At 36.1% G+C, this 21,838-nt stretch overlaps 1 protein-coding gene across 1 annotated transcript in view; it reads right to left on the bottom strand.

Moving 5' to 3' along the window:
* The window catches only part of CCDC178 (coiled-coil domain containing 178), a 418,410-nt gene that overhangs the window by 276,567 nt on the left and 120,005 nt on the right, over positions 1-21,838 (bottom strand). The window contains exons 15-17 of the mRNA XM_055124824.1: positions 20,951-21,064; positions 15,695-15,840; positions 10,901-11,060 (exon numbers count right to left, since the gene is read on the bottom strand). Of these exons, the coding sequence (XP_054980799.1) occupies positions 10,901-11,060; positions 15,695-15,840; positions 20,951-21,064 (420 nt within the window). The remainder of the gene's footprint in view (positions 1-10,900; positions 11,061-15,694; positions 15,841-20,950; positions 21,065-21,838) is intronic.

The following is a 21,838-nucleotide window of genomic DNA, read 5'->3' on the forward strand; positions in this document are numbered from 1 at the left end:
AAGGAAACAGGAAGCCCAGAGGAAGTGGGGAGGAAGGAACAGATTTGCTCTTTCTCCAACTCTTCAGTCTCCCTCTGGTAACTTATACTGACAAAATTCAACAGAATCATTTAACAAAGAAGAGCCTATAGATTTCAAGATATAATGTTTACCAAAATTAATAAAAATTTCTAATAAAAATGTAAAGAAGAGATGAAGAAATAAAACATATCAACCTAAAAAAATCAAACACACCAAAGCAATAAATAGAAACAAACAAAAAAAAAGCCCTAACATACCTGGGTTTTTCTCTATAACTATTTGCTAACACTTTTCTTCAAAACTTTCATGAACTATCATGTCCTCCACATTCAGTGGAGTGGTTGACTTTCTCTCCCAAACTTTACCACTGCATGGTGAATTATAACACACATATTTACATTTACTTAGTCCTTACCATATTTAAAATTGGTCACCTAGTAAAACATTTCTAATCGATAAATATTCTATCACCTCCTATATTTTGTTCTTTTTGCATATCACATGTAAATTGACATCATTATCTGTTAAGTTTACATCCACTATTCCTGTTACCAGGTTATCACTTTTGATTTCAAAAAATATATTTTATAGCATGTCTACATCTTATGTTTTCATTTTATTTCAGTTCTTCTCTCATAAGGGTGTCTAACTGATTTTTTTGGCATTATTTCTCTGAATAAATTGGATGACTTGAAAATTCTTTATCTGTCACTGCTTTGATGAACTAAGTATATACTTTTCAATTGAGTCTTCATAATTTATCAAGAGCCAATTACCTCAGCTATACCTCTCACTGGTTGGATAGTTATTAGTATGAGAGTAAGGTACTGGAGATACAGGAGAGTGGGTTAGGTCTCTTGTCTTGCATGCAGTTAGCTGAGATTGGATCTCCAAAATGTGTCTCCCAAGATCCTGAGTGTCTCCCAAGATCCTGAGTGATCTCCAATGACAGAACCAGGAGTAGGGTCTGAGCACATCTGGAAATGATTACTACCTCTCACCCCCAAAATAGTGCACAAGAATAAATATCTAAATACACAGTTTTGTGTAGTTTTCTAGTAATATTCATAACACATATGTTCAGTGTTGAAATGTTTATCAGAACATATGTCCTATTGAGAATCCATGATTATATATTGCAAAATTTACATCTTTATGGAAGAGCAAATTTATGTTTCTAGTGAAGCTATGATAATTCTCAGGATTAGTAAAATTTTATCTTTCCCTATTTAAGATATTTTATTATGATATTTATTCATTTCCTGTGATTTTAGGTACTGTCAAGATATTTAATATTCATGTTGATTTTTGTGTCTACTGTTCATAATTTCTGAAACACTTAAGTTCAGATTCTCTATTTCTTCATGATTCAGTCCTAGTTGACTTATTTTAGGTTACCAATTTGTTCACTTATTAATTCAACAGACTATAATTGTTTGCATTTTTGATTTATCATTTGTAATGTTTCTTTATCATTTATGATTTTAAGTTTTTATTTATCCTTTATTTTCTGTTTTTTAGCATTTGCCTAATGTAATTATATTCTGCTATCTGTATCATTTGCATATGAATATACATACACTTATAACTGTTGTATCCTCTAAATTATTCCCTATATTATTGTGCAAACCTTTTACATAACTATTTCATTACAGCTTTTACTTATTTTAATTTCTTCACTTTCAGTTTATATGGTCCATAAAGCTGAAGTGAGTCTCTTGCAGGCAGAATGTGGTTGGTCTTCTTTTCACATCTATTCCTTTAATAAAATTTCTGCTCCTTTTTCCTTTTTTCTTTTTCCAGGATTCCAACGATGTGCATATCATTTATGTATATTTCTCCTGACTTGACTGAATCATTAGGCTTCCTTAACGGGGCAGGGAAAATAACTCAGTAGTCAGGGGCATGAAACCCAAGATGGACCAGCCACCACGTCTCCTCCCAATCCCCCCCCCCCACCACCACCCGAGCACTATTGGGTGCAGTAGCCCTGAAGGCCTGAGCTGAATCATCCAAACTAAAGGGTTGAATGCTGTCAATAGTGGCCCCAGCGCTTCCTTTGCATGGCTTGAGACCCCCAACAATTTTATTTCTGTTTCAAGTAGGCTTCAGACTTTTACATTTACTTGGAATCAGTTACTAAAAATTATTGTGTTCTTAGATGTTTTCATGCCTCTTAAATTTTTCTTTGAGGTGGATATCATAACAGGTGGCAGTGTTCAGGGCTTATACCTAGTTCTGCTCAGGGGCTATTCCTGGCAGTGGCTGGGACCATAAATGATGTATAAGATCCAACAGAGATGTGCACACAAAGAAAACAATTTAATCCCTATACTATCTCTTCTTTAGCCTCGCACACTACCTGTGGAGTACTCGATATGTCAAAAACAGTAACGATGATGGTCCTCATTCCCCTGATCCTGAAAGAGCCCCCAATATGCCATCGGTCTACAGTAGCACAGGACAGGGATGAATGGAGACTTTACTGGCGCCCGCTCAAGCAAATTGATGAACAATACGGGGATGACAGTGATGACAGTGATGACTATCTCTTCAACCTCCTTAATTTTTTCAGGTTCCCTTAAATCTGTATCATATTGAAATGTGAAGAAGCAGTCATCTCTTCCCGTATATTCAGACAGGTTTCAACTACCGCTCTTACCAGTTTTTGTCAAAATAACTGTGAAGTGTAAGGACCTTTTTGGTACTCCCACCCATTCATTTTCCTTTAAGTCAAGTATAGAGAATTCTTCATAAAACCTGCCTGTAACTTTGAACAGTTAAAGTTGTCAAGATTATGCAGCAGAGTGACAGGGAAGAGATTGCTGAGTTCTAAATAATTTCTTAGGATGTTCTTTATTATGTTATCAAGAATTTTCCTTATTTTGGTAGAATTTTCATATAAAAATCAAGTTTTACACATAATCCTGTAAGAAACAGTGATTAATTTCAAACAGGGAACTGAGAGCTAGTTCAGGGATTAATATGCCTTGAGTATGGCCCACCATGCTTTGCTCCCCAGTACCATATGTAGTACTGTAGCTCAGTTACAGCTGAGCAGAGAACCAGGAGTAACCCCTGAGCACTGCCAGGAGTGACCCCAAAACAAATAGGCTTTAAGTAATAGGCTTAATGCCCAGCCTTTAAATTTGTAAAAATCAATTTAAGGGAAAAAGGTCTTTCTATATGACATTGAAATTTGGTTCAGTAATATGCAAGGCAATTTCCCTATGCATTTTTACTATTTCTCTAGCCCCTGGTTTTTCCCTTAGAAAAATAATGTTTAGAAAAATAGAATGAATATGTACCTCAGTGGTAAGTGTCTCACATTTGTGGGGTCCTGCAGCAATCTCTGGTACAACTAACAAATAAAAATATACATATAATTTTAAATGTACATAAAATAAATAAAATTTAGTCACTATAAATTAAACGTTTCATAATAATCACTGATATGTTCAGATAAACTCTAAATATTGTGCTTTTTCTATAATAAAATTAAAATTTATAAAAAAAAAAGTAAATAACCCATTGCCCTTTTTAGGGATTCTGAGGCTTCCCCTGGCCTTTTCTATAGGCATGAATGTGATATATTTTTTTATTCCTTGTTGGGATAAAATTCTTAAGAGCATATAGCTTCTCTTGGTTCTACAAAGCCAGATTAAGTGCTGAGAGTCTCTTGTTTGTTACCGCTTCTCTGTTGCTAAATGTGCTATTTTTTGTTTTCTTCCAAACCGACAGACTCCTAGCTATTTGTGAAGCCACACACTCGCTACGGGGGACTACACACTGGAACCTTTGTGGAGAAAATGGATAAGTTGAGGTGCACTGGATGTTGGGGTTGGCTGTAGACAGACTGGAAACAAACTGTCTCCAGGCTCCTGGAGGGGTTTTCTGGTGGAGTTTGCAGAATGATTGGCAGCATCTGCATCTCTTTGATGTACTGAGTCCTGGCTGCTGTGCTCCTGACTCACCCTAACCTAGTCATTCAGGTTCCCACTATGTTTTGAATGGGACTTGGATTAAATAAAGTGTCTGCATTTTACTGAGCTGGTGATTCTGGGAATTCATTCAGATGTGCTCATTTCCTCTCTTTATGGACTGTTTGCATAGCAAAGATAGTGCATTTCCTCTGAGCAAAGGCTGGGTAAACTTGCTACAAACCTCCTCATAAGAGTGTAGCTCTCCTCAGGTGGTTTGGAGAAATAATCCTGGTCGCTATCACATACCGGAGCCATGTTAGTAGAAACTCAGTGTCACCAGGATTCCATCTGGAGGAGGCAGGAAGACTGCACCTTCTCCATCTGGGGCACCCTGGTGTCATCAGATAGGTCTGGGGTCCAGAGCATTGCCGGAGACCAGGATTCTTCACTGCTGAGTGAGGCAATGTGGGTATGTGGGAGACCAGGACTATTTCTCCAAACCGAGTGGGGACACTAGAACTGGAATGCTCCATCCCAGCTTCCAGCCCACCCCTGACCGGAAGTCACGCCCTCAACCCGCCCCCAGCACCATCTTGCCACACTCAGCAGTGAAGAATCCTGGCCGGTGAATGCGCAGGACCCCAGACCGAGCGGATAACACCAGGGTGCCCCAGATGGAGAAGGTGCAGCCTCCCCGACTCCTCCAGATGGAATCCCGGAGACACTGAGCTTCTACTAACATGGCTCCGGTATGTGAGGACCAGAACTATTTCTCCAAACCACGCTGCCACTTACGTGGCCTCACAACCTTTTCTGATATACAAAAATAAAAAAAAAATGTTCATGAACATCTCCTTTGCCCCTGAACTGCCATGATCACAGAGGCCACAGAGGCACACAAACCAATCTTGGAAATGCAGTGGCTGCTGGAAGAATTGTTCCTGGATTGCAAACTAAGCTACGGCCCCATGCCGCTCGGGGAGGGGAGGGCTTTAGTCTCTCGGCCTTTTTCCCTTTGCGGCCGCATGGTGACCGCCACCTTTCAAAGCTAATTGAACAGAGAGGTAGGAGATTTCAGTGATGGGGCACATGGGAAATCTCACAGTGGGTGTGGGGGGGGGGGAATTGCGGAACCGGCCCTGCTTCCTGCCCAAACAGGAGCCCAAGCGGCTGCCCACAAACATTTCCTCTGCTCCTGAACAGCCATGATCCCAGGGGCACACAAACCAATCTCGGAATGCAATAGCTGCTGGCAGAAATACCTCTGGATTTAATTACTAAAAGACCAGAATTCCAAAACTGCACGACCGCTGTTGTTGCCATGTGACATCATATGCTCTTCATTATCAGCAATAGAAAACAAATGATCTAATGATGCCTTTTCAACAGGCCTGATTGTTGGGGGTAAAATTCCAAATAATAATAACGGATTTTCTTTCGAAAATTGAATGTAATCAAAGTAAAGAGAAAGTAAAGCGAAAATCATCTGCCACACAGGCAGGGTGGGGGGTGAGATGGGCAGTACACTGGGGTTCTTGGTGGTGGAACATGTGCACCGTGAAGGGATGGGTATTTGGTCATTGTATGACTGAGACTTAAACCTGAAAGCTTTGTAACTGTTTTCACGGTGATCCAAACAAAAAAATAATAATTTTTTTTGAAAATAATAAATTTTTTTAAAAAAATAAAGAGTAGCACTGTAAAAAAAAAAAGAGTGTAGCTTTCCCATAGCTTTGGTTCAACAGCTTTGACAAGATTCCTTTATGTGTAGTATCCATCTGGACCATTTTCACATCACTTCCATGAGACTTGGAGTCAAGAGAAATCTATGCAAGAGAAATCTATGTAAACATCTACTCATATTCCTATTGTATGGAGAGAAGCAAAGCCTCATGTCTCACACTCTGGAGGTAAATGTTTTCTACCAGGATCTATGTGACTGTTGCAGATTGACTTGTTAATATCCAAGTCAAGTAAAGTCTCAGGCTCGTTCTATATTGCGATTGTATTTATCAAAACTTTTAAGGAACTAAAATGCCTTATAGTAGTTAACATAAAAAAATAAATAAAACCATCTTACTCCATTTTGAAATCTCTCGCAGATTTCAGGTGCTAGTATTTTTAATAAAGTACAAAACAGAACTAAAGACTAACAAGTGCCTTATTTTAAATGGTTGCAAATTGAGTACTGTGTTAAAATTTGAGTAAAGCATAACCAATTTTTGAATACAATTCACTATTTGGAAACTCACAATTACTTTGCATAAAAGAGAAAAATAATGTATTCATGCTATTTAGAAATTTCAAAAGTATCAGTCCCACTAAAAACTTAATGTTATCTGGAGAAATCAACATATACAAAGTGAGCTGAGAGTTTAAAAAATATCAAAAAAACCTGAAATGTACTATAGCAAATGATTACAATAGATAATGCTAGAGCTTCAAAAAGAAAAAGTTAAAATTGAGAGTTTACTTGTTTAGAAATTTAAAAGAACATGCAATTTTCATATATAGTATTTAAATATAGTGTAAGCAGTTAAGTCTGGCATGTACCAGTAAGCAAAAGGGGATCTGAGAGATTTATGAAAAAAAAGAAGTTTTTATTTAAAAGATTATGTTCTAGGCAAAGATTCTAAATATTCAATTTGTATTTTGTAATCATTTCTACCCACACTCCATCCTTTATTTTTATTCTTGTGTTCTAGTATCCCGATTTATAAAAACTCAAGATAGCTACAATACTGGGTCTGTGCAAACAAATGAAGTGTTCTCATATGCGAAATACCTCTCTTTTCCAGTCCTGAAATTAAAATGATCTTTCTTCAAAGAGGAACAAATTACTTTTAAGAACCAATGTGAATTAACACATTACTGCATGAAATTAACTAATATTTCATTCTCTTTCAAGCCATTTTTTATTAAGGTACTGGGATTTACAATACTCTTAATCATCCTTTTCATGCATCTATCATCCAACACCACATCCACCACCAGGACACCTGCTTCCATCTTCCCTCCAAACCCTCCTCCCCACTGACATATAAACCTAGTTCTGTAGGAAAAATTTTTGGTTTTGATGACTTTGAACATTTGTTGTTCCCTTACTACACTTCTTTTTTTTAAAAAAAAATCTCACCTATAGATCTCTCTCTCTCTCTCTTTTCTCTTTCTCTCTCTCCCCCCTCTCTCTTTCTCTTTCTCTCATATTGTAGAATATTGATACTTATACATAACTGATATTTAATTCTATCAGTTATTTCTATTTTGGGGAGGATGCCTATGTAATAGTGCTTAGGACCCTTGGGCCACTCCTGGTGATACTCAGACCAGCATTGCGGACATGATGGCTGAGTGCTTGGGTTAACTGCAGTGTTTCATGGACTTGGTGGTTCAGTGAGAGGCAGGATGCAATAACAAGGATTAAAGCCAAGACCTCCACATAAAAGAAACGTGCTCCATCATTTCAATCTCTCTCCCTGGTCCCTGTCAGTTTTTTTTTAAAGAATATTAATTATGCAAATCATATTGCTTTTTTGAAAAATAATTCATGTAATATAAAAAATTGTTTAGTGGAAAGATTATCAGGAAGGTAATTAATTTTTGCCTAAGAAAATCACTGGTTAGTGCTCCTAAATGCTTCCATAGACCATAGATTATGTAAGTTCTAAATTCATAGTACCCTAAATCAATATATTGAGTTACTAGGGTATGGGAATGCTTTATTGTTTATAACTTTAGGATTGTGACTCTATTTGAATCTGTTTTCCACATCTATCTTCCATTTTTAAAACTGAGACAAGGATTTTGGTGATGCCTGTTGAATACCTAAATGATGATCGTTGCCTTCATAAACTAGTTTCATGAATGAAAACATGGTGTGTGGGCTATAGATTATCTTTAAAAACCATAATATTTTTAAACTAATTTTAACTATATGTGGATTATTTTTTTATGACTTTAGTTTCTGGATGTCCAATGAGCTCATGAACAGATTTTTTTCCTGTAAGAGGGTCAAGAAAAGGCTTCTACAGAAAAGGGGAGAGGTAATTACTGAAAGCAGAAGCTATGAAGCAAAATAAAAACTAAGAAACTCTACAAAGGATTAGGAGATTGTCTCTTCCTGAACAATCTAGCAGTTGTTCTGTCTGCCAAAAGTGTAATGTCATTCGAAGTACTGTTATCTCATATCACTCTAAGTTAAGGGGAAGACATACTCTAGAAAGGTCACTAATGAGAAGTATTGAAAGAAGAGATGGCGGAACGTCTAAAGATGCAGCAGAACAAATTAAAATATGTTTGTCTTTAAGTTCAGGTTTTTCTTGTATCTGTCAAGAGGCAAAGAATACTCTGACAAATGTGCTAACATTGTAATCCTAAAGAACTACATCTGAAAATTTTTAGCAATTAGTAAAAATTCCTTGTTAAGGAATTATGTTGATATTATCATATCAATTATGTTAATAGATCTGCAGTGGAATTGCCTACTGAAAAGAGAAACATTATTATGGGTTTTATTTGAAGTTTGTATATATATTTTTAAACTACATTAGTTGTGTTTTTAAATCTATGATGTGTCTTCTCATGTTCCCAGTTGATTTAATTGACTGCTATAAAATCTTTTATTGAACAATTTCTTCAGATAACCCACAATTGTGATAAATACTTTTGCCCTGAGAGAACATCCACAATTGGTAATACTACACTTTTATTGATGTATAAAACTTGTTTACTTCAGGAAATACTTTGTATAACTTACATGTTTAGAAATTGTTAATTATCTACTTTTTAAACAGGGATGAGAATAGATTTCTATTAGAAGCAGCATTATATTTTCATAACTTAACACCAATGCATGATCAAAAAGGGTAGATAAATAATGTCACTAACTGTAAGACAGATCAGTCTCAAAACTCTCCATTTTCAGATTTAAGTCTCTGGTCACAAAAGGTAAATGCATACCAAAGAGCATTCCAAATGTCAATAAGAGAAAATTCAAAACTATTTGAGCTAAATCATTGAGATCTACAAAATCCTTCATTGATGAAAAGAAATAGTGTGGGCATTTTTACCTAGATGAAAGTCTGTATGAAAAATTTATCATGAATCACTAAATAATGAGAGAGAAAGGGGTGGAAGAGAGAAAGAAAGAAAAAGAGAGAATAGAAACTAGGCCTCAATTTAGGAGTTTCACAAAAGTAGGATAGTACAGTATGAAAAGTGTCCTTGAAAAGATCCTGTTCATTTTGTAGATAGCAAAAACAAGACTTTGTTAATCATTTTTTATTCATTTAGTCATACAATTTAGTCATTCATTTAGAGCATTTACTAAATTCAAAATTTTGAATACAGAGAAGAATGTGATAGAAAATCTTCTGTTTCTGTAGTGAATAAATATTCATATAAGGAATAGACAAATAACAGGTGAACAAAATAAGCTGACCTTGAAATGGATGCTATGGAAAAAGAAAAGTGCATCTCGGGATAAATTCACGTGACTGGGTATAAATACACTTCCATGTGAGATTATGGAGACAGATAGTTGGATAAAATGATATATGTCCAAATTATTTAGAGGCTAGTTAAAAGTAGTTTTTCTTCATATATATCTGACTGGCGATATTTTGTCACTTAACTAATTGTTGAGAGCCAGCCAATAATGTTGAAATCTCACAGTATGAGTCCCATTACAACTGGAAAACATGTTGGATTCAAACAGCTAATTTTACTGCTGTGATCAAGTATGAAATATGGAGTAATGCCTAAGTCAGTATATGAAGTCAGTCTTATTCTATGGAGCTATTTGAGTCTAAATTTCTCTAGTTAATATTTGTCTATTTGCCCATCAGAGTTCCAGGAACTCCTGCTAGAGAAGGCATCGTTTATTGCCACTAGATGGCACCAATTATTTTCATATTTTTTTACCTAAAAAACTCAAACAAACCCAAACCCTACACCTTTTTCCATGTAATGGCCACACTAAAAATGGAAGGTATTTGTGCCATTATTAGAAAAGTGCTGTTTTATATTAATAATTTTCTTTCAGGATGGATCACAGTAATGTTCATTCACTCATTTATTCAATGCATATTTGTTTCACATAAATTTATCTAATATATTAACAATGAGAGTACACAAGGGAAGGAAAGTGGTTTAGTATATTATACATTACATTAAATGATATCATCAATAATATGCATTAATATGCAACAGTTTTTAAAAGACTCATAGGAAACTGTTTTAACAAATTGTGGTAGATTTTTTTTATTGTGAACTATTTTTATAAGTAATTTCCCACTGTAATTTAAACTTAGTGTATACAAACAAACATGCTTAAAAATATTGATATTTATTACTCAAATTAAGAAAATAAAATATTACAAGGTATAAAATGGGAGGAAATCACTACTAAATATGTGTTAATTACTCATATTCATTATTAAAATTTCTGTATTATGACTTTATAGATTATAACTAGGAGGGAGACATTTAAGGTGATTTTATAATTTCTAACTAGAAGGTACACTGTACAATTTAAACAAAATTTTCTGAAGGAGAAGAGCATAGATTATTTTCAATTTTTGAAAATGACTGATAATGTTTAATGTATTTTTATTAAAAAACAATATAACTATTCTGTCTTTTATTAAAAATGATCCTGAATAAAACTATCTTACAATTTTTATTAGTGGACCTAAAAGTAAAATAAAGCACAATGACAAAAGAAAAATGCATGCAAAACATAAAATGTCTAATATATATTATATATGTCACATATAATATACATTATAATAACATATTAATATAATAACTGATAAAAATGAAGTTACATGCTTATGATAAGAGATTTATTTTTAAAATCTAAGCATTTCTACTAACTCATGAAAAATGAATGCCTCAAACTTGTACGATTTTATTACAGTTCCATCACTCATAACTATTTCAAAAATGATACTCACTTTAATATTTGCCAGAGTTTTGTTCCTCATAGAAAAGAGCTGTTTAAATTTCTGTTCTTCCTCAGATATTCTCTTTTCACAGATTTTTTTCTCTTGTAAGAGGTGACCGAAAACAAGTTCTGTTTGTTCCTTCTTATAGTTATTAGTTACAAGTTTTTCTCTATGAAGAAAAATTGTTTACCACGATTTAGTTTATATTTTTATTTTCTAAATAATATTTTATACTACATTTAAAAAACTCAATCTTAGGGGGCCGGAGCGATAGCACAGCGGGTAGGGCGTTTGCCTTGCACGCGGCCGACCTGGGTTCGCTCCCCGGCATCCCATATGGTCCCCCAAGCACCGCCAGGAGTAATTTCTGAGTGCAAAGCCAAGAGTAACCCCTGAGCATTGCTGGGTGTGACCCAAAAAGAAAAAAAAATAAAAAAAATAAAAAACTCAATCTTATATAATCTTTGATTTTTACATATTTTTCTGTAGTCAGATGTACTACATTTATCCATCTATAAATATTATTCTGAAAAGTTTATCTCATTGCAACAGAATATCCAGACGTTAGTGGCACAAAAAAGATAAAACTTTCGTCTCTTAATTGTAAATCTCTTATTTGCTTATAAGTATGTCATAATTAAAAGCTTATGATTTTTTTCCTAACATAAAACAAATTATAAAAATAAATATCAACTGACAATAAACATTCAATCTACCTACTCATTACTGAAGCAATCTTAAACCTAAAGGAATCTGGACATATTCATTTGTCCCTGTCATGGGCCTACCTAGACAAAAACAGACTAAAATGATCCAGGTTGAAGAAATTCTTTAGACAAATTTACTTGAATGCTTGGTTCTTTACCTAGCATGTTTCAGTTCTCTTGACATAGAAACAGAATCCCTCGTAGGGAGATAGTACCAGAGAGAGAGAGAGAGAGAGAGAGAGAGAGAGAGAGAGAGAGAGTACAGAGGTTAAGGCCCTTGCCCTACATGTTATGCCCTGGTCTGAATCTCTAGTACCATCAGAAGTACCCCCTGACAGAACCAGGAATAGTTCTTAACTGTACACTGCCAAGTGTGAACTGTGAACCATACCCTGCCATCCACACCCCACTCCCTGCCTCTGAAATGGAATCTCTTCAAGTTTGTAATTCCAGGATATAGCTGGATGTCATTAAGTTGATTGGCATGTAGTTAACTATACAGAAGTAAACGTGTGGATTAAACTATCCCATCAAGATGAATGACAAGGAACTTATTCCATGTAGAAGGGCCACACGTGCCAACTTAGTAAGTCATGTTTTAAAATTTCCAAGCAATAGCCATAAGTAGAGACAAAGAAAAAAAAAGTGTGCTGAGTTCTCCTCAACTGAATCAACCAATCCTGTGGCTCACCTTATATGAACCTCCTGCTATATATGATATATGTCCTTGTTGTTTAAGCCGATGTGTTAGTGTTTGTGTGCATGTGAATCTGTGCAGATTTTGTCATTTGCCACAAAGTATATCCATTCTGGAATAGAAGTAAAGTGACTTTCATGATGAGGATTCTAAGTTTCTCTGATGGTGAAAATCAGTGGGTAACTGTATACTAGTAGAAAAAGCATCAAAAAATGGTTGAGAAAATACTATCCCAAAAAAGTATTATTTACAAATAATTGTCAAAGTTGATCAACAACCTAGAACCTAGAAAATGCAGGACTTTGAAAAATCATCTCAATCTTATTTACATATCCACATTTTTATCTCTACTGATATGCAAATAAAAGCATATAGTTATCTGTAATGCCTAATGCACTACATGTTTTGAGAGACTAAAATATGATTGTACTGGGGATCAAGGTACATTGAATGTAATATCTCATTTAACACAACACCAACACCAGAAGATAAAAATTCCTATAACAATTTACGGATGAGGAAACTAAACTTGAGTATAATAAGTGTGTGTGTGTGTGTGTGTGTGTGTGTGTAAGCAAATAAGCTAAGGTAAAAAAAAAACAAATCTTTTATATTTGCTCCCAGCAAACATCACTATACCTTGAACACATACTGCATTCTATACTTGTTGTAGTTTAAGTTTTAAACATTTTAAACATCTCTTTATTAGTTGTACATATACACATTATATGTACCATATATGTATATCTGTATGAAAAATATTTTCTCACATGGTGATATAAAGAGGATACTGAAGTTCCATGGGCTTGAGTTAGGATTCTTTCACTTTCTAGTTAATAAAATGTTGTAGCCAGAATGTGCACAAGCTATAAGGCACATTCTTTACAGGTATGATGTCCCAGGTCCAATGACCAGCAACACACAAGCCACTAATACTACCAAGTGTGGCCCTCACAATTTTTTTTCAAAGATTAGCATTTTAAGTTACAAGGGCTGAATAGATAGTATAGCAGGTATGGTGCTTGCCTTGCACTTGGGCAACCCAGGTCTGATTCCCAGAACCCAATATGGTCCCCTGAGCCTTCCAGGAGTGACTCCTGAGCACAAAGGTAGGAGTAAGCCCTGAGCATCACTAGGTTGGCCCAAAAACAAAAGCAAAAGTTTAAAAAGTTACATAGAGCCAAAGATATCTTTAATTCTATAAGTTTTAATATTATATTTAAATTTCTTTGTATGTGCATGTTTTTTCTAAAAGATATCAGATGTTAAAATCGTATTTGTCAATTTCTTTGTCTTTTATTGGTGTCTGGCAATAGGTATATTAAGGGTTATCAACAAAATACTTATTAACTTAATATGATCACCTATTGAAAGAACCAGTAGATGATTTCTGGCATAGTTGCAATTACCTTTCTTTTCAATCATACTTTCTTTCAACCATGCGTCCATATGCACTGTTGAAAGAGCACATAATTTGAAACAGAATGGCCATAAATTGGAGCTAGCATTACTACTAATAAGCAGTTCAATTTTCAGACAATAATTTAATTTTCTTGATCTTCTGTTTCCTCAAAATTCATGTGAGAAAATTTTTTACATAATTTTAATTTTTTTGCATTGAATAAGAAGATCTGAATAGATTGCCCATAGAGTGCCTTACTCTATTAGCAAGTCAAACAAACTTTTTTAAATTTTAGATAAAGTTGGCATACACAATTATAACTATGTTCAGTGGTGTACTTCAGCATCTCTTTGAAATATTTGCTAACACAAAAGTGTCAATGGAACTTTAAATATTGGTTGATATTGTCCATAATCACTGCTAATTTGTAGAGTTGTAATTAATACTACAATGTCAATTTTTTCTCCTTTTCCGATGAGATGTATGAATGTGGTCAATATTAAAATTTTATTCCCTGAGAAATGGGGCCACATTTATTTTATAGGCAATATAATCTAGCTGCAGGATGGAACCACAGTTATGATTCAAATGGCAAGAATACAAAATAAATGTTTTGTTGGGTTATGAATTAAATCTTTATAAGTTTAATATGAGTCATAGAATTTTGTGTTTATATCTCTGAGCCCTCAAATATACTAACAGATATTAAATTAAAATGTGTATAAACATTTTTCAATATAAATAGTATGTATTATTTTCTTGCATGACATACTGAATAATATTCACAATTTTCAGATAAAACCATATGATATTTACTCAAGTGATAACAATTAAATTATTGTTTCATGCACTGACTTGATTCATTAGGCATATTATATCAGTCTGTGCATAATTATTTTCCTGAATCTTTATACCCCAAGTTTTGTTAGTGTTGTATTTAACCTCTATATTTAAATTGAACATCAGCTCTAAATATGAACAATATTTCTTTCTCCAGTAGTCTTCTAAGAACTAGTATCATTCTATCAAAAAAAAAAAACCAGTGGATAAGAGCCAAGAGGAATAAAGTTTGAGTACCTTGTAGGGAGCCATTTTACAAGCCCGGCTCTCATCCTCTAGTCAAGCAGAGGCTTACTTGGGATTCCTGTAACAAGGTCACCACTGCTGACCTTACTGATCTTATCAGTTTGCCATTCCTCTCTCACTAGCCAATGCCCATGCCTGATCTGCCCAACACTCATGCCTGATCTGCATTTTACTATTGTTCCTATGGGGGTCCAAGCATGCATACCGCCCCCTCCCACCAAGAGGTATAAGTATTATAACTGCTGTGAATGAACTCTCTCTCTCTCCTCATCCTTCTGGCTCTTCGTCTGTTCATTCGGTTGTGTCCCCTCCTTAGCCCCAGGAAGGGTCCTCCCGGCGGGACAGGATGGACCCTCACAGTACATAAGTTCTACGTAAGTGTCCACAAATACACTAAGTCTAAGAGAATGATCAAACTCTGAACAAAGGTCTTACTAATCTTTGTCAGGTATTCCTCAGACTTATGAACACATTGGGTGAACAACTTTTGAAGAAAATTGATGTGACTAAATTATATGACTTACATTATAGAATATCTATTTCTAAAGCCTTACCTTAGAAATAGATGTACCTTAGAAATGTCTGGGTAGAAAACAGTATACTGTCAACTCTATGATACTAGTGAGAACTGCTAAAGCTAGTGGGAAATTTACTTTTATAAGGAATGAAAGTTCTGATATTTAGAAAAGGAGAAATATTTCTAGCTATTAACATAAAATCAGGAGTGCAATAAAAACAATTTATGATTATCATCTTAACCAGAAATTACAAATATCATGTGTGTATTCCAAATTAAATTATGATTAAGTCTGAATCATTTTAGGAATACATTTTAAATGTGGAAATTTCATCTTAGCTATTTTATAAAAATACATTAAACACTAATTTTTAAATAAAATTTCAATACTTACCTTGAGTTGCTAATTAGATAAGCAAAACATTCTTTTTCCCTTTCCATTTCTTCTAAGTCTGTCTCTAATTGATTTACTTTTGTTTGAAAAAAAGTTATTTTGCTTAAAGTAGTCTGAATTTCTTTTAAAATGGCTGACTGTTTATCCTGGGGGGAAATTATAGGAATGCTTCACTTTTAAATACTTTAGAAAAGCGATTATATTTTAATTTGTGAACAATTAAAAACAAATAGTAATTTATCAATATAAGTGACAACTTAGGTTTTTCTTGTCTCCATTTTCACATCTGATAAGATCTTCAAAAAGAGGACCTCTCTTCTTATGTTTCTTTCTCTCTTTATCTTTCTCCCATTCTTCCCTCTCTCCTGCACTGACTCATCCTCCTATCTGTCATACACACAAGAATATATTAAAAACATCCCCTTTAAACCTGAAAATATATGTAGTCACTGGTTTTCAAACACGTACTCTGCTCAACATTAGAGATATATTGTGCTGATTTTTTGAACGAGAAGTTGGTATTGAATACAAGCTCGATTTCCTAAAGCTGGCCTGTTGGAATCCAGAACAGAGACTGCACATTTTTTCCCAGGGTCTCTTTACAAATGCTGGTCTCTATAGACAGAATGGCTAACTTACTGAACCTGCTCCCAACTTGCTTCTGAGGAGAACTACCCCCAAGGTGATTCCATTTATCTTACCTGCTACTTCCTTGGTTCATTTTCCCTCCCATTTCTCCATGTGCGTGACTTAATATACTTTAATTTTTTGAATCACATGTGTCACTTGTATCACTTGTCATCCCATTGGTCATCGATTTGCTCAAGCGGGCATCAGTAATGTCTCCATTCGTCCCTGTCGCGTGCTAGTGTAGCCCAATGGCGTCTGCTCGCTCTAGGAATATGAAGAAACTCACACCGTTCATTCTGAGTCTTGATAAAGAAGTCTGACCGTCTCATAGGTGGACAGCAATGCGTTCTTTTGACATCTCGTGGAATCCAGTCAGTAACAGTTCTAGTCCATTGGTTGTCTCCAATCACATTACCTGTCCGGCCCAGCTGATTTTCAATGCCTTGGCAAACGAGACAGTGTCTCTGATTCTTGAACTCCAGATTCCTTCTTTCACTTGAGTGAAACATGATATTCCAAGCATAGCTCTTTCGATTCCTCTTTGGGATACCCGAATAGCATTCTTATCCTATTTCCGTAGGGCCCAGGTCTCTGAGGCTTATGTTAGTGCAGGAAAAATGGTAGAGTTGAAAAGATGTGCCCAGAGCCTGAGGTTCTTCGTCCTCTTAACAACTTCTTCAATGCTCTTGAAGGTGCCCCACGCCGCTCTCTTCCTCCTGTGCAGTTCAGGTGCCAGGTTGAGTTCACATAATGTTGAGTTCACATAACTCATCATGTTGAGTTCACATAACTGCTGCATTCAGAGATGTTCATTCTGTTGAGAGCAAACGGAAGGTCAGCAACTAGTCCATTTCTCATGAACATTGTCTTTGAGAGATTCAGCTGTAGTCCAACCTTTCGACACTCATGGTCGAAGTCGGCCAGCATTTATGCCACTTGGCTAATGTTTGGTGTTATTAAAACGATGTTGTCTGTGAAGCAGAGGTGGTGTAGTTGCCGACCGTCTATCTTCATTCCCATTCCTTCCCATTCCAGTTGTCATATGACATTCTTGAGGGTAGCACTGAAGAGTTTTGGTGAAATGGTATCACCCTGCTGAACCCCTCTCTTTACATTGATGATCACTTCCTTGTAGAATGGTGAGATCCTGGTGGTGAATCCGTAATACAGCTCATTGATGTACTGAGTTTGAAGTCCCTGTTTGGCTAGGCTCTGATGACTGCTTCAGTCTCCACAGAATTGAAGGCCTTCTTTAAATATTAGATAGAGTGGCATCTTGAACTCTCCCAAAACCTCAATGAGCTTGGTCACCATGTGGATATGGTCGATTGTGCCGAATCCTTTTTGGAAACTGGCTTGCTCACATGGTTGTCCTTCATCCAATGTTCTGCCAATCCTTTTCAGGATGATTCGAGTGAATAACTTTTAGACAATGGACAACAGGCAGATTGGGCAATAGTTGCCGATGTCATGGATGTTTCCCTTCTTATACAACAGTTCAGTCCTGCTGGTTTTCCACTGGGACAGAACCTTGCATTCAGAAAGGTAACTGAGCCAGTGTATTGGTGAGTACTGGCAGCAAATTCTTCAGGTGTTCAGGTCTGACCTTGTCTGGACTGGGTGCTATACCAATGAAATAGCATGTTGGATTTCAGAAGGGAGAATGCTGGGAATGACATATCCACCTTGCAGAATTTGGTATGTGAGCAGGTAGACATGGCTATCAAAGAGTTCTGAGTAGAAATTGTGGATAACCATTTCCATTGCCTTTCTGGAAGATATCATAGATTCATCAGGACACTGAAGAGCAGTCATCTTGGTCTTATAGTTGGCAAAGAACAGGCGGGTGTTTCAAATACTTTTCCTGGATTCTGCCACATCAGCCAACACTGCTGCTCTTCTCTCTTTGAGGTCTTCCTTTATCACTCCTATGCACAGCTTTGTGAGCTCAGACATTAACTTGTGATTGCTTGAGGCTCGAGCCAAACCATGTTTGCGAATAAGCTCTAGAGTTCCTGGAGACAGGTGTCTTTTTATGACTTTCTCTTTCTTGGTGTTTCTCGCACAATTGCGGAGGTGCTGAACCAGTTGATCATATTCCTCATCGATGTTGTCAACAATGGCATCTTCCCATATTGCCGCAATAGTGCCAAAGAGCTCCCAGTTGGTGGTTGTTCTGGGAGTTCTCTTAAACTTTGCAGCCCTTTCTACCCGCTCTGTGAAGTAGAACTTTGCATGAAGAAGACAGTGGTCTGATCCCAGTTAGAATTTTGGGACAACAGTGACATTGTTCAGGCAAAACCATCAATTGAATATGATGTGGTCAATTATATTGTGGAACTGTCCACCAGGAGACTCCCATTTCCAAAGTTTAGATTCGACCTTCTGGAACTGTAAGTTACCATGGATGGTCTTGGTCAATATGATGAACTCAGACAGTCTCTCACCCTGTTTTTCCCATTCTAGGCTTTGGGTCCCCATGTTGAGTTCTTTGGGCGACCTTCTCAGTCCTATCTTGGCATTAAAATCACCTACAATGACCTTGTAGAAGGTGTGGTCTTCTTTATAGAACTTTTCCAGCTCCGTGTAGAACTTCTCAATTTTTCTCTTCATCGTAGTTGGATATTGGTGCATAGATGACGATGATAGAAACTGCTGGCAGTGAGCCATGTCTATTCAAACGTAAAAGTCCAATTTGGGTTGTTAGGCATTCAAACAAATCATTGCTTATGGCCAAGTTCACATTGATGAGACACCGACACCACTGACGCATCTACTGTTGCATGTTCCAAGTAACAGTTTTTCTCCAGTGCCGAAAATGGCGTAATGTGATCAATGCCATCTTGTCTCGGGAAATCCAATGACATCATACTTTATCTTCCGTGCTTTCACCATCAGGTCCTCGATGGATGCTTCTGATGCCAGTGTGCATGTGTAAAAAGTGTAGAAAATCATTTCAGCCCTTCTTTGTTTTGGCAGCCTAGTTCAGTCCTGAGATTTTAGCAGCCTCTCCTTGCTCGTCCCTCTCAATGCTGCCATATTGGGGTTCTTGCAGGGTCAGGGGAATGAAGCCCATTTTTGTTACTGTTTTTGGCATATGGAATATGCCAGGGGTAGCTTGCCAGGCTCTGCCATGCTGGTGGCATGTAGGGAGGTGTCCCCCTCCCTACTTCTCACTTATCTACAATTTTTTAATAGATTTTAAGAATAACTATTATTTTCTTTTTTCTTTCTTTCTTTTTTTATTTTTTGGGTCATACCTGGTGATGTTCAAGGTCATCACTCCTGGTGATGTTTGGGGGACCATACGGGATGCTGGGGATAGCACCTGGGTCAGATATGTGCAAGGCAAGAACCTTTCGCACTGTGCTATCTCTCCACACTGTGTTAAGTCACCCAGCACTTTTGAGTTCAAATAACATCATCTCATCGGTAATACTATAGTATCACCTTAGCTCATTCTACAAATATTTCCTTAGAATTTATCTTCAGTCATTTATGCATACATGATAATGTTTACACCTAACTATCCTTTAACACAGAAGCAAATAATGAAAATACATCTTAAAATACTTCTAGACTACAGAGCTAGTACAAAGATTAAGGAACTTGCTTTGCATATGGCCAGCCATGGTTTTTAAAACACATTTGGTACCCTAAGTACCTCCGGGAGCAATCCCTGAGTTTGGAGATGGGAGTAAGCTCTGAGAACCATCTGAGAACCCCAAGATAAAAACAATTAAAAAAAGAAAATTAGGGAAAATATTTCCAGCCTTATGTATATTTTTTCTTTTTGCTATTTTTTATTATTGTTGTTACTGAGTTTTGATTTTACATCATTGTGGCCAATAAAAGGAAACTGTGATTCAAACAGTATAATGTAATGGCATACATTCTAGGGCAATAGTCAGATAGAGTAAATTTCAACTCTGGTAATAATGAGCTTTGTGAAACTGAACAAGTTAGGAGCTGGAGCAATAGCACAGTGGGTAGGGCATTTGCCTTGCACGTGGCTGACCTGGGTTCAACTCCCAGCATCCCATATAGTCCCCTGAGCAGTGCCAGGGGTAATTCCTGAGTGAAGAGCCAGCAGTAACCCCTGTGCATCGCCGGGTGTGACCCAAAAAGCAAATTAAAAAAAAGAAAGTAACTGAACAAGCTTGTTCTTCAATTGACTTATTAAGTTAGGTAACTTAGACATTAGATTATTCAACTATACAATGAAGATATTTATGGCACACTCTCTGTGAAGTTATAATAAAAATGAAATAGTTAAGGGTTCAGGGAGATGTTCAAAATGCTTCGGCATATCTAAGGCCCTGTATTCCATTTCCAGCACCCCCTGATTCCATGAGCAACACTGAATATAGCATTCATGGTCCCTGAGCACTGCTGGGATGGCCTCAATGGTCCCCAGCACTGCTGGGCCATAGCATCAGTTTGTGCAGCCTAGTTGGTGAAGTGTTTCTGGGAGATTCCCCTAGGATCCCTTGAGCATTGCCAGGGAAGACCCCTCCCAAAAATAATGAAAAAAAAATGATGAAAAGGAAAATAAAGGTTTGATATTCAACACATTAAAAAACAATTAAGAGGAATTAATAATGCTTTTTTATATCAATATCTTACTTCTTCTTCTGCTATTGAATCACGGGTTTTCTTCTCAATTTCTTGCAAATTTTTGTGTTTCAGTTCCACTGATTTCTTAACAGAATCTCTCTTCTGGAGTAAATTGCTTAATATCTAAAAGACATTGAGGTATGCTTATGCACAACTTTTACAGTAAAGTTATCCTGGTTTAAATAAATCTAATCAAGTGTACCTAAGTAATTAAAACAACATGTAGAAATTTAAGTTGCAATTTATATTTGAAATATTTAACCAAAATTCAAACTCCAAATACAAATTGTCAGGACCATCATAAAACATTTTAAAGAGCTTATTATTTTCAAGAGTTTATATTAAGAGTAACAATATGGACAATAAAAGTAATAAGAACAAAAAATGATTACTCCATATTTTGGCTGTCTACTATGAATAGCATTTCTATGAATATAGGGGTGTACATCTTCTTAAATTAATATTTTTATCTTTTGGATAAATGAGCAGAAGTGGTGTTACTGAATCGTATGGAATTTCCCGCTTTAATTTGTCAGGACTCTCCAAGTCAGTTTCCATAGAGCCTGCACTAATTTACATTCCTGCTAAAGAGTGTACTAGGATTCCTTTTCCTCCACATCCTGGTTAATTCCTGCTTCTAGTTGTTGATGTGAGCCATTCTCACTAGAGTAAATGATATTTTACTGTTTGTACTTGTTTATATTTCCCTAATGATTAGTGATGTATACATACTCAATATTCTTCCACTCTGCCAACACACAAGATTTAAAGCCATGACATGTGGGACAAAATTAATGTGACTGGAGGTGATGATTTTAAGTGAAATAAGGAATTGAAAGACAACCAGTAGTTTCTTATGTGGAACATAAATGATGAAAGCAAGTGGACAAGCAGAAA

Source organism: Sorex araneus, chromosome 2 (assembly GCF_027595985.1).
Source record: "Sorex araneus isolate mSorAra2 chromosome 2, mSorAra2.pri, whole genome shotgun sequence".
Taxonomy (NCBI): Eukaryota; Metazoa; Chordata; class Mammalia; order Eulipotyphla; family Soricidae; genus Sorex; species Sorex araneus.